General features: G+C 36.1%; 1 protein-coding gene across 5 annotated transcripts in view; it reads left to right on the top strand.

Moving 5' to 3' along the window:
* Positions 1 to 17,913, top strand: part of LOC145254722 (sodium-dependent neutral amino acid transporter B(0)AT3-like) — a 219,232-nt gene that overhangs the window by 161,992 nt on the left and 39,327 nt on the right. For all 5 annotated transcript variants that reach the window (XM_080113447.1, XM_080113446.1, XM_080113450.1 and 2 more), the window contains one exon: positions 10,167 to 10,486. In XM_080113447.1, the coding sequence (XP_079969573.1) occupies positions 10,167 to 10,486 (320 nt within the window). The remainder of the gene's footprint in view (positions 1 to 10,166; positions 10,487 to 17,913) is intronic.

Here is a 17,913-nt window from a genome sequence, read left to right as displayed (position 1 = left end):
AAATACTTCTTATAAAGCCCACACGATTTTGGTTTCCCGCCTCTGCCAGTTGGAACAAATATATTGCTTCAGCAAATCAGGTTTTGTTGCTTTCCCTAAATCTCCAATAATATGGAAATCTACCAAGTCGCATGATACACTTTATAAACATTGACTCTTAGATATTTTAATCACGTTTACGCACAGCCTAAGTAGAAGGTATTCATATGTAAACTTCGATGTCCTCTGTTGCCGTATGTTAATGTATGCTTGAAATAAGAGTGACTTTCTATTACAACTCATTAACTGTATAATCAATAATCGGTACCATTCATCCAGTAATCATTGTTATTATTATCATTGATTAAAATGCAAAATGTCGCTCTGAACATTTGTAGAACAAAGTGTACAAGATTAGGAACCAGTTCAAGTAATTGTCTCCCTTGTGTAGACATAGTTGATATTTTCTAATATTATTTTTTTAAAAAACTACTAGCAGGACTCGTTAACCGGCATTGCCCGTTAGAAGCATACCACCCGCGTAACAAAAATAAAGTACGATTCTTGTTGGTGGTCACCCCACAACCTCCGATGTTAAGAATGGTTTTCGAAAAAGACCCCCCCAACCTCCTCATGGTAAGAACGGCTGTCGGGATAGACGCCCCCTAATCTCCACAAGTGAATTACAATGCAAAATGCAGGTATTTATATCTTGAAAAATATCTGTCTACGCCAAATATAAATAAATGCCTTTGTCGTAATGAGTATACTGGATAACTTATAAAACTCATCATTCTCAAGAAAATTGACGAGTTAGATCTAATGTAAAAATTCCCCTGCCCTGCCAAATCAAAAATAAAAAAAGTTTAATCAACATATCTAAAATTGTAAACATTGGAAAAAATGTTGTATTGTATGTACCCCTTATGGCATTAATTTCTCCGAAATAAAATCACTTAATTTTCGTTGTATACCCCCCCCAAAAAAAAAACACTTGATAAAATTAAGTGTATTTAGACTTGTGGGCCGGCGTTGAGTCCTGCTGCCACACCTAGCGTCTGGCAGCGGCCGCCTGATTGCAACCACACTCTTTTACCGCACTCTTCAGCACAAACAGGTTCACTTTGTTGTTGACTTTTAAGCCGACTTCTAAGATGTGAGGTGGCATGATGTGGCCCTCAGTTAAAACCACACCAAGGGCCATAACCATGACCGGAAACTTTGTTTTCATCACTCTGGTCACGTCCCTATTATTCGTGATAATACAGCGATGCATTTTGAGATTGCTGGCAACGGTCTTCTTGTAATAAATTGGATCGGTATAGAGCATGAGTTGTAAATCGGTGCATCACCTATCACGCTTGTTGAACATTGTCACTTTCAGTAATAATAAAAGGTTCTCATCGTTCTTGAGATTTAGACACAACTGGCCAACTAGTAGAGGGTCTGCAACAAAAAAACGGTTTTCATCAAACGGAAATGAAATCATGTGGTCTTTTCAAAAGCGACAAGTTTTACCGCTCTACCCTGTAGTTTAATCCTATCATATTGAAATTTATATGAAAAGTATGAGAAAAATAACAAATCAGACGTAGGCCTTTCTTTGAAATGAATTTAGAACAAAATATTCCATTCTAAATAAAAATCCAACATTAAGTGTTTTATTAGGTCATCAAAAATGTATATTATATATATATATGTATATATATATATATATATATATATATATATATATATAATCTTTCTAATAGTGTAACTTTTTGTCTCTTTATCTGCCTTTCTGTTTAACATTTACTCGGAAACTTCTCAGCCGGTCTAACTGAAATATTTCATTGACTTTTCGTATGATAAGGTGTAGTGGACTAAATATTATGATATCCGTTTGATGCATAGTTGGGGATTAATAAGGTTAATAGTGATTAGTATTTAATACAAAAATGAGCAAAAATGTGATCATATTCAATTATCAATTTAGCATAAGCAGTCATTCTAAGTCAGCAGGGTTTAAACTTCTGGCTATTTTTAAGGGGTTAAAGGGTTTAGTGACAATGATAATAATTTTAAAATAAAAAAAACTTACTTCAATGATGTAGTTCTAGGATCGAAAACACTTTTATTCATATTTTTAATTACTCGATTCAGGGTTTATTTTACATAAATGTGGATATTAGTGCAAACACTGACGGAGAATAAGTTTATCCGTCACTTTGGAGGCAATGTGAACATTCATGTATGGATATTAGACAACTAGTTTATAAATTAAAAAACTTATAAACATTTGCAAATTTTCTCAAATGATTGAAAAATGACTTCCGTTATCTGAAGTACAAAACAATAAATGCGATTTGATTAATTCAGGGGTTTTTTTTATCCTGAAGTGCTTCGGTTGAGATTTCGTTTCAGCTCATGCTTTTTTATGCTTTCTAAAACTTCATTCGATATAACCAGATTTATAATTTAAAATTATTGCCTCGCAAGTAAATTTAATTTTTATGTTAGTTTATATGGATATAGCGTTCAGTACTATTGTATTTAATTGCTTTAGAAAACATTTTTTTATTGTTATGTAAAAAGTTTATATCGTTACATAATATGTAAGGGGTGTTTAAAGCATAGAAATACGTTTTACCGCCGAGCTATGAGTTAGGAAAAACTGGTTGTTGTATTCAACTTGGGGACAGGTAACGGTACTTTTTTCACATATAGCGCAAAGGGGCGGACGGTTTCGCAAGTGTGAGATTAGGCTAGTTGCAGTTACCAAACAATATACAGTAGAACCCCGGGATACAGCATTAAAAATTAGTAACAAAATACAGTACAGTATATAATACACATGTATATAATCCAATAATATTAAAAATAACACCATAAAGCGGGGAAAATACCGTAACCAGGGACCAGAAAAACATCGTATTCCATATTGTAATCTGAAAAAAACGTATCCTAGGGCCAATGTATTCCGAGGTTCTACTTTATCATATAAAACAAGATATTTTGATAGACAATATAATGTATATTGTGTAATTTGAGAGGCTTACCAGTGGAGATATTGTAGACAGGGTTTTTTTTATTATATTTTAATCTCAAGCAAGGCACATTGCCACTTTGATGTAGGGGGCTAATATCAGGGACCTAAGTTGACGGGATACTATGTAAGGAGTTTAGCAGCAAGATTTCTGTTCACATTACACTTGAACTTCTGCATATCAGTACAGTTGGGGAAATAGGAAACGTGAAGAGAAAATCCAAAGTTTTGCCGTTCTGGGGAAGAAGCTATTAGAGTAGAAGGCTTTCTTACATCTAGGGATATCGACTATGGATGGGTGGGAATTCGCTGCTTGTCAGGTTTGTCAGGGGTATTTTCGTCGAGGAGGTACGAGGGCTTGTAGTTCGTCAGAGCATCCACCATTAAAATACTTGTAAAACAGGCAGAGGGATATCAACATTTCGTCGATGGGGCAGGCGCTGAAGCTTAGATGACAGTTCAGGATCTATTAGGTTGGCAACTCTCTTTTGGACTCTGTCCAGGAGTGAGAGACTAGTGGCAGATGCACCAGCCCAAATGTGATAGCAGTACTTCATACATGTGCGAATGGTGACTTTGTAGAGTTACAGGATACTTTCAGGCGTAAGTACTTTCTAGAGAGAGCCCACCTTCTTTGCAGCAGACTTGGCAATGATCTCGAAGTATCTATTCCAACCTATGTTTCCTGTGAAGGAGCTTGAATGAAGTGTTTTCAGGTAAAGTACCTCTAGTCATAGCTATTGGTGATTGGTAAGGTTTCATATAATTATTAATGGAAACGAGCTTTGTCTTGGCAGCGTGGAACGTTACCATCCATTTTTTACCCCATTCCACTACAGACTGAAGGTCATTCTCTAGATTTTCTGTCATCATCTTAGATATGTACTCATTAGTTTTCCCCGCGTGCCTGCTATAGAGCGTGGTGCCGTCGGCAAATATACCCATCTCAGAGACAATTTAATCAGGTTAGTCATTTATGAATATCAGAAATAATAAAGGTCCAAGATACACCCGCATTCTTTGGACGTACACCCATCGAGGACAACCTGGATTCTGCTCTGATTTAAGAAGGATCTAATTATGCTAAGCATTCGTCAAGTAATATCATAGGATTTTATTTTCATGAGAAGACCATCGTGCCATACCCTATCAGAAGCCTTAGATATATCTAGGGCTACTGCCCTCCCCTCCTCTGCCTTATTCAGTGCTTGGTATAGACGTTCAGAGATTACAGTTAGCATATCAGCAGTTGAACGGGCTATCCTAAATACAGGCCAGACAGAAGTTTAGTAGTTGTAAGGTGTTGGACTAGAGATTGATTAATTAAAGACTCAAATATTTTGGTGAAAAGAGAGAGCAGGGTAATTGGGCAAGAATTTAATGGGTCAGTTTTTTCGCCAGAGTTTTTGTAAACTGATACCACAGAAGCAGTTTTCCAGCAGTAAGAAAGCAAGATTCGTTGAGGCATTTGTTAACGAGTTTAAAGAGAACTGGAGCAACCTAAGCGGAGCATTTTTTTAATAACACAGCCGGGATGAGGTCAGGTCCACATGCTTTTGAGGTGTCTAGTTTTTTTATAATATCATGTACTTGAGAAGGCGTGATTTTCAGATCATCTAGCGTGGTTTCCATCTGCAGAGAAAAATTACAGAGGAAATGACTTGTTGGGTTCAAGGTAGAGTTTGAGGCAAACTGACGGGCAAGTATGTTAGCTTTCTCAGTTGCTGTGCAAGCAACCTCATAATTGTTGGATAGTGGGGGTATTGTTGGTTGCCCATTATTTACTACACTATTGTAGATTTTCCAGAAATCCCGAGTTCCTGATTTTTGTGCTTCAATGCGTCGCCTGGTGGTTTCAGTATATTCATTCTTAGCTGTTGCTATTTCTTTCTTATAATTATTTTTAGCTTCTATATACTTTTGTCTGTTTGTACAGGACTTATGTCAGATAAATCTACGGTATGCATGTGGCCTTTGAGCAATGGCAGCTGCGCAAGAAGAAGTAAACATTTGGGGAGAGTGTGGTTTGTTATAGAACTTCCGTGTAGGAACATGTGCTTCAATTGCTACTTTGAGCCATTCAGTAATCTCATTTGCGCACTGTTCTGCTGGAAGAGAAAATATATTTCCCCATGGGGCGTCCCTGGTGTTATCTTCAATGGCAGGAGGGGTTTTCTGTTTGCTCCCCAAATACAGGGTCATCAATGAATTGTTATTTATTGATAAGAGCCAATGTCTAGGAAACACAAGAGGCCTAATTGTTAGTAACAATCATGGGAGAGGGAGTGTCACAGGTACTATCGGACAAGAGATTGTCGAGTTAATTGAGAAGACGATGATAGACGGCTGCCAGGAGAAACAGCCGACATCGGTCGTAGAAAGTGTAACTTACACTCAAAACGAAAACATGCCATGAAACTGGAAGATAGAACCGATCTAAGTAAAATAAGAAGGCAGTCAGTTGATAATGACTGACCAAATAAAAAACATATAAACATGAGGTCTACCTTTTCTTAACTCGATGTAGCATGAAAATCTAGAGATTGTGTTATGGAGAAATATATACGGTGTATAGAAAAATGTATGTACCACATTTTTGGTAAAATGGGATGGAAGGTGTGCTATATGGTTGGTTCCTGAAAAACGCTGAAACCTAATTAAGGGCGATTATTAGTATGAGTGATTCGAATTTTCAGTGTATTGTCAGATAAAATATGTATCAGGAATGTTAACATGAAAGTAGAATTTTAATATAAAACAGACAAGTACTTTAACAATATTAACAATAACAAATAGAAACATGACAAAGATCGGGTGATATGATTCTTTACTGCTACGTTGCAGTGATGACTTAGTTACAAACAAATACTTTTACATAAACGTTGGTAGTTTAGTCAGAGGTCGACTAGAGCGTCAGTTTAGATTAGACAGTCGATTTGAACAAACGAAATGAGTCAACAAGCGACCAGGCAGATGGCGACCGGTCGTAATAGCCTCTGTACGCCAGGGAAGTTAGAAGATAGCAACAATGTAGTGTGACCTAATTGACCTAAGGGAGCGTTTTGCTCCCCATTCGGGAGGTTTAGACTTCCCGGGGATCTGAAGAAGACCGCATAACTATGCTAAGATTACTTTCATAGATCCCGGGCGACAGCGGATATCCCAAGAACTTGAATGGAAATATATAGATATATTTTGCTTATTGTTTGAAAATCAGAGCTATATTTGTTATAGACAACAGGAAATGTGAGAATGTTAGAATAATATATTGTACTAATCGGCCTGGTGGACCCTTCAGACTATGGATGTCTGTGTGATCAAACGTGACCTCTAAGGTCAGGAGAATTAAATGTTAATTTTGGTCCCCAGATTTCAAAACTCTCGACTATAGTCGAGCTGCATACACGCAATCCGCATCTGCGTGTCGTAATTTTATTGGCTTAGGAGACTTCCACCCCGACACACATCCCCCACTATATAATGTTAACCCGCTCGAAAATTAAGCAGATTCCAATTTGATTTCAAGGGGCACAGATTGCGTGGAATCTCACCGTTCCCACGACTGACCACGTCCCTACTCCTACCCGCCTGAGTGCCATCTGCGAAGACTAAAGATTTGAGACTTTTAAAACTTGCTAAGAACTGAACAATATTTGTAAAAAGTCTGTAAATACTCTTTGTGAAATTAAACTGTTAGAATAGCATTCCGGCTGTTTTGTTTTTTTCTTTTTTGGTGAACCAGTTTTCGTCTTCTGGCATGTGCGAGCTTTATTTCCTTTCGCTTCCAGGATTCTGATGTGATCGCCTCTCGGAGATTTAGACGACACGAGCCGATATTTTTCCAAAGGTCAGTGGGGTGACCTTACTTACGGAGATGTTGGGCCACAGTAAAACAAGGAAAGCGTGCAATTTTCAAGTGAGAACATCTGGAAATAAAAGTTTCCTAGAAATAACCCGAGTGTCGATTGTCATTCGTTGGCAAATCTTCTTGCAACTTACAGACCGCCAGTCAAGCTCCACTGACGGAAGAAAGGTGTTTTCCTGTTTGGTCCGATGTATATCCCAGGAAGATGTTATCCCTCCTTTTGTGTAAAGAACTGTCTATTTGTACATTGTTATTGTCAGTTTTAACAGTTTATTATACGTGGTAACACCACACACATACACGAGTGCCGCATCGAGCATTATGTCGACACTTACAAACATACATAAAAACTACACGATAACATATATATGAACTCGATGATATATAGAGAAACTAGACAATTACAAACACATATTTATATAGATTATGTTATACACGCACATTCAATATACACGACACAAAAATTAAATAGACTCGTTATATACACTCAACTATATTACCATTATAAAGATTTACATTGGAAAGAAAATAGTAAGTCAGACTTGAACCGACGTCTGATATGAATTCAGAACAATCTGCATTTTAAATAAAAATCAATGGAAGGTGCTGTTTTAACTTATGAACTGTATTTGAATTTATATACACCCACAACGAACGTTAAATAAATTAAACGACGCAACGTTGCTAGTTTATCACACGTACGATCACAAAATTAGACGACAACAACTACACGTAAATGTCTATATATATATATATATATATATATATATATATATATATATATATATATATATATATATATATATTCTGGTTATATAAGAAACTATAAACACAAGATTAATGCTAGAAGTACTTTCAGCAGCATATACAAATTAATAATGCTGATATCATTAAGTCCTAAAAACGGAAATACGCGTACATGCACAGACATATATATACACTAGCATAAATGGGTACTGCAATATTATATTACTAGTTGTATCTACATTTTTTTTTTACTTTTATTAGACCCAAACAAAGCACATTGTCACTGAAACATTGAAGGTCACTGTAAATTATGTGGCAGATATATAAAGAATACTAAACGGGGGTTTGTACAGCGAGATGCTTGTTCACTTTATATTTTAAATTTTGCATGTTAATACATTCCGGGAAAAATGGGCGTGGGAGTAATTCGAAAGGAAAGAGTTCAAGGAAACAATCTATTTGAAGAGATAATTTTGGGCATGTGGAAACCTTTATAATGAAGTTGTAAGATTACGAAGAATGGGAACAAACCGATGGAGCGATATTTATGCTGGCCATTCTTTCATCAGAATTCTTGAAAACCGATACCCCAAAAACAATCTCTCAACTATAAAGGCAGCAAGATTCGGTATGGCATTTAAATAGAGTTCGGTGATAAGAGAAGGCCTCTCAGCTAGAAAGGGTAAGATCATGTTTACGTTTTTTAGTTATGTTATTAATCTACCAGAAAACACCGCAAAATAAAATAGTCGATTATTATGATGAGCATCATAATGGGCGATTATTATTGTAATTCTTAGATATGGGAATGTCATCGATGCGGCAAGCTACATAAGTTTAGATATTTACATTTAATAGTTCTCAGGAATGTTAACGTAGGAATGTTAAAATAACAAGAATGTTAGAACATAAATAAGGGAAATGATTTTAGTGATGGCGTCAGGTGATCTTAATGTTGCATTAGTTAATGACGTAACGAGATATCTTGGTAATACACGTGATTAGTTTACTTTAGAGTTAGAGTCTGGCTGGAAAGTCGAACAAGTTAACACGAAACTCCGCGTTTTGGAAGCTAGGTGAAACGCAACTTTAGAATAATGTAGAAAATTACATCTTGCAGCCCCGATGGAAACTTAAAAATAAATTTATACCAAATATGTAATCTATTGCTGTTTAGTTAACTTCGGATGGAGATGAACTTGGATAATTAGAAGAGATGATGACAACACAGAGAGAGGTATGTTATTTGCCTGTACACTACGTAGACTGATGTTAATATACTGTTTATTACAGGGTGACCAAAAAAAACGGGCCCCGACTCTAATTAGGCCCGTTTTTTTTAGTGTTTTGTCCGAATGAAATGAAACTTTGGTCATAACTAGTTTATTATATTCAAAGCATCACATCAAAGCACTAGGGTCTTTGGCCTTTTTTTTCTCCGTTGACTGTAAAATGTTCAGAAAAACGATTGAATGTCCTCTGTTTTTTTGGGGGGGTCACCCTGTATATATGAAACATCGCGCGTTCACACGCACACACACGCACACAACAATAGAATAACATTTTAACCACTAGCCGTCACGCTGTTTGTATTCATTGACAATAAGTTTATACACCTACACAGCACAACATTTTGAGATGCCATTGTTTTGTTTGCTTGTTTTTTATAATGTCCAGGACATGGTAGGAGGCAGTTTTTTCGGAGTCAAGAGTATAATGTGCCAAATTTGGTAAATTTTGTTTCAGCAAATCCATCAATTTGAATTCAACTCAGAGTTACCTGCTAGGTAAATTCTTATAAAACTGAACTGGTTATTATTTTTTTTAAAGTTTTTTGACATGTTATGCGTCACAATAAATTTTTCAATTTAATCTTTTCATACCATGAAACAATAAAATATTTTATTGTACCATGTCTTCACAGAACACTTATGAGCATTCTATGGTATACCAGTGTTCCATAGAACATAGTTTTAAAAAAGGCTTCCCAAAAAGATTATAACTTTTATGATATGTTCATCAATTTATTTCTTATTTTCTCGTCATTGTTATTTCTGTACCAATTTTCATTCATTTCATATAAGTTAAAATTGCATTTAAACCGGGATACTTCTGGAAAAATACAAATAGAAGTTAAAATTAATTTTTTTAAGTATGAAATAGTGTTTTCATTGGTTTATCAAGCTTAAATAGGATAATTGAATTTTCATCGAACTGTAAATAGGATTTTTCTCGTTCTGTTAATCTAGGAATAACATAGCATTGTCATTAGTTTTCATGCCTTAGTTTGAAATAGCAGTTTCATTAATGAGAAAAACTTAAATAAACTTTATAATTTTCGTCGGTCTGCCGAGCTTAAATTGGAAATGGCATTTACGTCGGTCAGTGAAGCTTAAAGTAAAATAACATTTTGTCAGTGTGTCAAAGTTAAGTTCTAAGTAATATTTTCGTCAATTTGTGAAGCTTAAGTTTACAATAGCATGAGTCTTATAAAATTACCCGTTTCTGTTGATATGTGTCTAACATTATTTTTGTTTTTATTTGTTTCAGGTGCCTTTTTACTTCCCTACATCATAATGCTGTTCCTTGAGGGTCTTCCTATTTTCTACATGGAACTGGCTATGGGCCAACGCATGCGCAATGGGCCCATCGGTACTTGGAGTCAAATTTCTCCATATCTAGGAGGGATTGGCGTTGCATGTGTCATGGTATCTTATATTGTCGGCATCTACTATAACACCATCATAGCTTGGTGCCTCTATTATTTAGTCCAAAGTTTCCGCTCTGAACTTCTCTGGTCAACCTGTCCGACAATTCCCGTGCCAGGAGCACCCTACAAAAATATGACACAACCCGTAAAAGAATGTGAGGTAAGAGATAATATATTTTGCAGACCTCTTACTCTGTCTCTCTCACACACACACACATACTCTCTCTCTCTCTATCTCTCTCTCTATATATATATATATATATATATATATATATATATATATATCAATAACTTGGTAAGGTCATAGGAGAGACAACCAAGAGTTCCAAAGCAGCAAAACTAAAGCTGCATACATATAAATGTATGGTAATTTTATTATATTTTATTGGTTTGAAAATATAGGTTCTTTTTAACCAATTGTCATGAAATTTTAACCATAATATAGTAGCATAAGCTTCTAAAAGCCTGTAAATTGTTTTGGCCCATATAACCAAGGATATCAGCATTTCCATATTCAATTTGGCGACGAGTATAGATATATCCATATATAGATATACCACTTTTGGGGATAATTTTATAAGTTCGAAGTCTCGGTAACTTCTGATTGGAATTAAACAAATGAAGGCTCATTGGAACGCTAATGACCTGAATTGTTTAGTTGGCTATGTGACATCTGCCCTTATAGTTGCACATTACTGTTTCAAGAAGTAGGGGATTACTTTTCTATACTAATTTAATGTAAAATAAACACTCACTTTATAGTCACCTTGGCTATAAATTGATGTTCATTTTACATTAAATTAATATAGAAAAATGATCCACCATTTTATAATTCCTTCATATCTTGGAAACTACTAATTTCCTGGGATTTTTCTTGCTATTTTCGTTTTCAACACGCATAAAAACCTATAATATTGGTAATTTAAAAAGATGTTAGAAAGATACTGCACCTTTACCAATACTTCAATCATAGTCATTTGTTTTCCTAGTTTTGCATATGAATTACAAAATATATGATATTTCTTCAAAACCCCTGGAATTGATTGAGTGGAGACAAAAACTTGCTGCTATGGTTTCAAATTATCTGAAATAACGGCAAGACGTATATACCATTCACTGCACAAGGCAGGGAGGTGTAGAGCGGTAGCTCTATATATATCTAAGGCTTTTGACAGGGTATGGCATGAAGGTCTCCTCAGGAAAATTAGATCATACGGTATCACTGGACGAATACTTAACATAATTAAATCCTTCTTAGATAAGAGAAAAATCCAGGTTCTCCTCGACGGTCGTACATCTAAACAATATGATATAAATGCAGGAGTGCCTTAGGGGTCTATCCTTGGACCTTTATTATTCCTAATATTCATAACTGACCTCTCTGACAAAATTGTTTCTGAGATGGGTATATATGCTGATGACACCACACTCTATAACAGGTACAACAGGAAAACAAATTAACTCATATCTAAGGAAATGGCAGAAACACTAGGGATGACCTCCAATCTGTAGTGGAATGGGGACAAAAATGGATGGTCACATTCAATGCTGCCAAGACTAAACTTGTTTCCTTCAGTAATTACAAGAAACTTTCTCTCCCAACAATGGCCAAAGATTCATTATCTGAACGTACTTCGTTAAAAATCCTCGGCCTAGCGTTCACAGAAACATGAGTTGGAACAATAACATTGAGAGCATTGCCAGTACCGCTGCGAAGAAGGTAGGCTATCTCTACCGTGCTAGAAAGCTACTAACGCCCGAAAGTATCCTGTACCTCTATAAGGCCACAATTCGCTCATGTATGGAGTATTGTTGTCATATTTGGGCTGGTGCATCTGCTATTAGTCTCTCGCTCCTGGACAAGGTTCAAAAGATAGTCTCCAACCTGATAGGTCCTGAACTGTTATCTAAGCTTCAGCATCTGTCCCACTGACGAAATGTTGCATCCCTCTGCCTGTTTTACAAGTATTTTAATGGTGAATTCTCTGAAGAATTGCAAGCACTTGTGCCCTCACGACGTAAACGCCCTCGACAAACACGACAAGCAGCTAAATCCCACCTCTAAGCCCTAGTCCAGCACCTAACAGCTGCTAAACTCCTGACTGACAAACAATATGGATTCAGGCAAGCCCGTTCAACAGCAGATATCTTAACTGTAGTTTCTGAACGTATATACCGTTAATTGGATAAAACAGGGGAGGGTAGAGCGGTGGCCCTTGAAATATCTAAGGCTTTTGACAGGGTATGGCACGATGGTCTTCTAAGGAAAATTAGATCATATGGATTCACTGGAAGAATTCATAATGTAATTAAATCCTTCTTAAGTAATAGAAAAATCAAAGTTGTCCTCGACGGTCTTACATCCAAACAATATGACATAAATGCGGGAGTACCTCAGGGGTCTATCCTTGGACCTCTATTATTCCTGATATTCATAAACGACCTCCCTGATAAAATTGTTTCGGAGATGGGTATATTTGCCGATGACACCACTCTCTATAACAGATATGAGGGGAAAACAAATGAACACATATCCAAGGAAATGGCAGAAACACTAGAGGATGACCTCCAATCCGTAGTGGAATGGGGACAAAAATGGTTGGTCGCATTCAATGCTGCTAAGACTAAGCTTGTTTCCTTCAATAACTACAAGAAACCTTCTCTACCACCAATAGCAATGGCCAATAACATATTGCCTGAAAGTACTTCTTTTAAACTCCTCGGCCTAACGTTTACAAGGAATATGTACTGGAATAGATACATTGAGCGCATTGCCAAGGCTGCTGCAAGGAAGGTTGGCTCCCTCTACCGTGCTAGAAAACTACTTACGCCTGACAGTATCCTATACCTCTTTAAGGCAACCATTCGCCCATGTATGGAGTACTGTTGTCACATCTGGGCTGGTGCATCTGCTGCTTGTCTCTCGCTCCTGGACAGGGTTCAAAAGAGAGTCGCCAACCTGATAGGTCCTGAACTGCCATCTAGGCTTCAGTCTCTGTCCCATCGACGAACTGTTGCATCCCTCTGCCTGTTCTACAAATACTTTAATGGTGAATGCTCTGACGAACTGCAAACACTTGTACCTCCCCGACGTAACTACCCCCGACAAACTCGACAAGCTACTAAGTCTCATCCCTTTACAGTAGAGATCCCTAGGTGTAAGAAAACCTTTTACTCCAATAGTTTCTTCCCCAGAACTGCGGGTCTTTGGAACTCCCTTCCGGGATTCTGCTTTCCCAACTGCACTGATATGCAGAAGTTCAAGTGTAATGTTAACAAACATCTTTCTACTCACCTCCCTTCATAATGACCTCGCTAATTAAGTCCCTGATAGTAGCCCCCTGCTTCAAAGAGGCACTGTGCCTTGTTTGGGGTGAAAATTGAATAATAAAAAAATTAAAAAAAAACTCCAGTAGTTTCTTCCCCAGAACCGCTAGACTTTGGAATTCCATTCCAGGTCCATGCTTCCCCAACTGTACTGACATGCAGAAGTTCAAGTGTAACGTAAACCGACATCTTGCTGCCCAACTCTCTGCATAGTACCCCAGTAGCTTACATCCCTGATAGTATCCCCCTATACCAAAGTGGAAATGTGCTTTATTTGAGGTGAAAATGTAATTTTTAAAAAAAAGTAGACTTGATTCCACATATTTCTTATATGTTATATCTTACCTCTTTGGTTTCCATGCATAAAGAAAATTTTGCAGTGCATAAGGCTTATTTGATACTGATTTATAATGGTACCCTATTTCCAAAAGAGGGGAGATATAACATATGAGAAATATTTGAAATCAAGTCTCCTCTTGCTGTGATTTCAGATCATTTGAAACCATAGCAGCAAGTTTTTGTCTCCCCTCCATACAGGGAGAGAGATTTAGTGAATATATATATATATATATATATATATATATATATATATATATATATAGTAATTTATAAAATATATATGGCGATTAAGATTAGATTACCAACTAGCTCTACCTACGCATTGAGCACTTTTGAAGTAAATATTTAAAGTTTACGCATAAATCTATACTTTCGTATATTAATTTTATGTGAGTAAATTAAGTAGTTATATATATATATATATATATATATATATATATATATATATATATATATATATATATATATATATGAATAAAAAAGAATGCGAAAATTATAAAAGCTTATAACTTTTCTTTATTCGTTTTTAATTGGTGACGTCCAGGAATACAAAATAATAATATTATGAAAAAAAATTAAAAAACTTTTTTCATAAGTACATAATTTTCGACCGATCCTTCAGTCTTCATCGGTGTAGTGAAAGTATGAGGATGCACGGGGAAAAGGGGAATGGAAAAGGAAGGAAGGTAGAGGAGGAGGAGAAGAAGGAGGAGGAGAAGGAGGTATAGCTATATATATATATATATATATAGTGAATTTTAACATTCAGAGAGTGCATATATATAAAGTTATGTGCATATGTTCATATATTCCTATGTATAGGATTCATTCGTAGTTTTTTAGCAACCAATAATTCAAGTCCCATCCTAATTTGTTTCTAAACTTTCTAGATTTCTATTTGTAACTGAGATCAAGCAATGCTTGTTAAAGATTACACAATCATTGCTGCAATATAGACACGCACACATGCATCTTAACAACGTGAATCCATTCTCTCTCGAGATTGAATCTAGGGCCCTCTCTTTCCAACTTCTCTTTCTCTCTCTCTCTCTCTCTCTTTCTCTCTCTCTCTCTCTTTCCTCGTGTTTGTTGTCTATGTTTGAAAAAAGTAATTAGGATTTTAAATTTTACCATAAGGTATCCTAATGATAACCTTAGTCAAAGTTTGAATTTAAATAAATTATCATTCTTGTAAATTTTAATGTAGAGTGTGTGTTTAATGCGGAGAAACATCAACTATATTAAGTAAATATGTACATATTCTGTAAATGGTAGATGCTGTTTATATCCATAGATGATAATCTATCGTGTACTGCTATACGAACATGTGGCGCTGTTACATGAAAAAGGCTGTCCCCTTTTCATGTAAGTAAAAAAAAGAGAATTAGTCAAATGAAAATGATATCAGATAAAATGGGAATCGAACCCTGTAGATAAGAACAATAGGTTTTAAATGGAATGTCCAGTTAAAGTGTTAATTCTTTTAAAATATTTTATAAATAAAATTTGGCTGGAAAATCCATTCACATTCTTAGAAAGAATGCATAATAAAAATATCGGTTAGATAACTAACAAGTAGGTTAAATTCCTTTGTAAAACAAAGAAAATAGGAAATTTCCTTGTCATCAGAAATGGTTTCAAAACGTGCAAATCGCGCATGTTTGAAACATGTGAGTAACAATGCATGCTTAAACATGGAGGCACGTCATGCCATGTGTCTAATATGCACGTGTTGGTCATGCAATGACGTCATGGGTCTCAATATAGTCAGCCAAAACACTCAGTCGGGGAGTCAGTCAGAGGGGAGAAGAGAGGAGTCAGAAAGAGCTGATAGAAACTTGGAAGCGGAGGTTGGAAGAAGAATCACGAAAGACTTGAATTCCTTTATTCGAAGCCACTGATCGGTCGAAATGGGATAAACAAACAACTTCATCGTTTTGTATCTGCGTCTTCGTGTTATGTTTTCAACAGAAAAGGTATTGTCCATTTTTATTATAAGAACTTGTGAAAATCTCAAAAATAGGTAAGAAATATTATATGTACAACTGTCAAACGTAAATGCCAAACGCACTATCTCTCGGTCTATCTATCAATATGTCATAAATCTCCTCTCATTGAATTACATGCTCGGCTCACCTGTATTAACATGTGCACTGTCTATTATATATACAGAACTGTCTCTCTCTTTATATATACGCGATATATCTGAACACAGCATGAACACACTAAGACTCTTCTTACTAACATGAACAACAACAATATATAAGTCGTCATCTAAATAAGAACAACGTAACAACGCTACCTTCCATGATCATCGAATCCAACACTTGTGTGCCATGTTTTCCTTTCTTCTTCATTGTCTCTTCTGGACATTGACAATTGGAGAGGGTGCGTGTACTAGTTTACAAGTATACAAAATCAAAACAATGCAGACACAAAAGAGAAAATAAACTATGATACATTGTGTATAAACTAGTTGTAGTTTAGGCGCGTGTGATACTGTCGTCCAATGTATAAGCTAAGAATCAAGATATGTTGCCTGTACAGGCACCTGATTAGTCAGCTCATCTTAGAATTTGCTAGATTTTTGCGAAGCTCCGTTTGATTTCTGTCGTCTACTCCGATTTGCTGCCCATCAACTCAAATCTAAAATCAGCAACAGCCGAAGGAGCTGGCTAGCGAAAATATAAGCAGCCATGAAAGCACGTATTCAAATTTTAACATGTTCGCAAGCTTGTGTCACAAAAAAAAAGGGAAAAATACACCACGTGGTCGAAAGAAGAAGTAAAGTGCGAAACAGGGAAGATGGGCGATTTAATACAAGGTGGCGAGGAGAAAGACTTTTAAAAACCACACGTGTGCCAAAAGACTTTTGCTTACTTAAGTAAACACTTCATCAAATCTCCTCACTAACGTAATGTACTTGCAATAACCCTTATCCCTGAGTGGCTTCCGGGCCTTGATAAGTGGTGATCTCTGTGTAAAAAAAAAAAAAAAAAAGATAATGAAATACGTTGTGTTGGAAGAACTACGAATAAATGCATTTCATTTGTACTTAAAAAGATGCCGGGATGGATTTTTATTTCCTTTATACTTGTTTGTTCCTTTGCGACGGTGCCAGATGGCGTGTGGGTCGAGAGGTTTGAAGAATAACGAGATAGTTAAAAAGTTACATATCTGCTTAACTCTTACACTTAAATCTATTAATTTACGAAAAGAAATTCTGCTGGTCTTCTGTCTTAGAGTGTGTGATAGGCAGGTATAACTCGCCGTCTTAACCACTCCCAGCTTGCTATTCACCTTACTCTCGATCATTTTTCTAGATATTTGCCAATCGTTTCATCGCATTTTCCGTGGTCTTGGTTCTTGATGGAGGCGATTCATATTATCTCTCTGTGCCTACAGGTATAATAGGATAAGAATAATCGCTAATAGGTGACTCAACGCTCCCCAAACCTTTCAACTTTGATCTAATCATCGAATATATTTTCGGTTCATAGCGAAGGCAGAATCTATCTCACTCTTACAGTTACTTCCATTTCAGGCTGGAATAAACTTAGGAGTGTTCCATATACCTTCCCTGAGTGTGACAACGGTGAAAATATAATTCCATGGGGCAAGCATATGAGCCAGAATCTGCTTCAAGAGGTGCAAAGAGTCTAGATTTATTGTCGCCATAAAAGAGATTGTCTTGAATATGAATTGAACCAAATTGCTATTTGTAACACCAATTTTCAATCATTTCGTCTTTTCCTTGTATCACACACAAGAAAATGTTTTAACTTTCAATTTCACATCAAAATATTCTATTGTTCTTACGGTAATATTGATTTTATATCTATTTATAAAATTATTTGATGCAAATACTTTCCAAACCTTTCGATCGCTTTATACATGAGGATTTTCTAAGAATGCTTGCAT

This window comes from Euprymna scolopes, chromosome 30, assembly GCF_053919585.1.
Source record: "Euprymna scolopes isolate OS-2025 chromosome 30, ASM5391958v1, whole genome shotgun sequence".
NCBI classification, from domain to species: Eukaryota; Metazoa; Mollusca; class Cephalopoda; order Sepiida; family Sepiolidae; genus Euprymna; species Euprymna scolopes.
The sequence above is the reverse complement of the archived record's forward strand: the minus strand, read 5'-3'. Positions and strand labels throughout refer to the sequence as shown.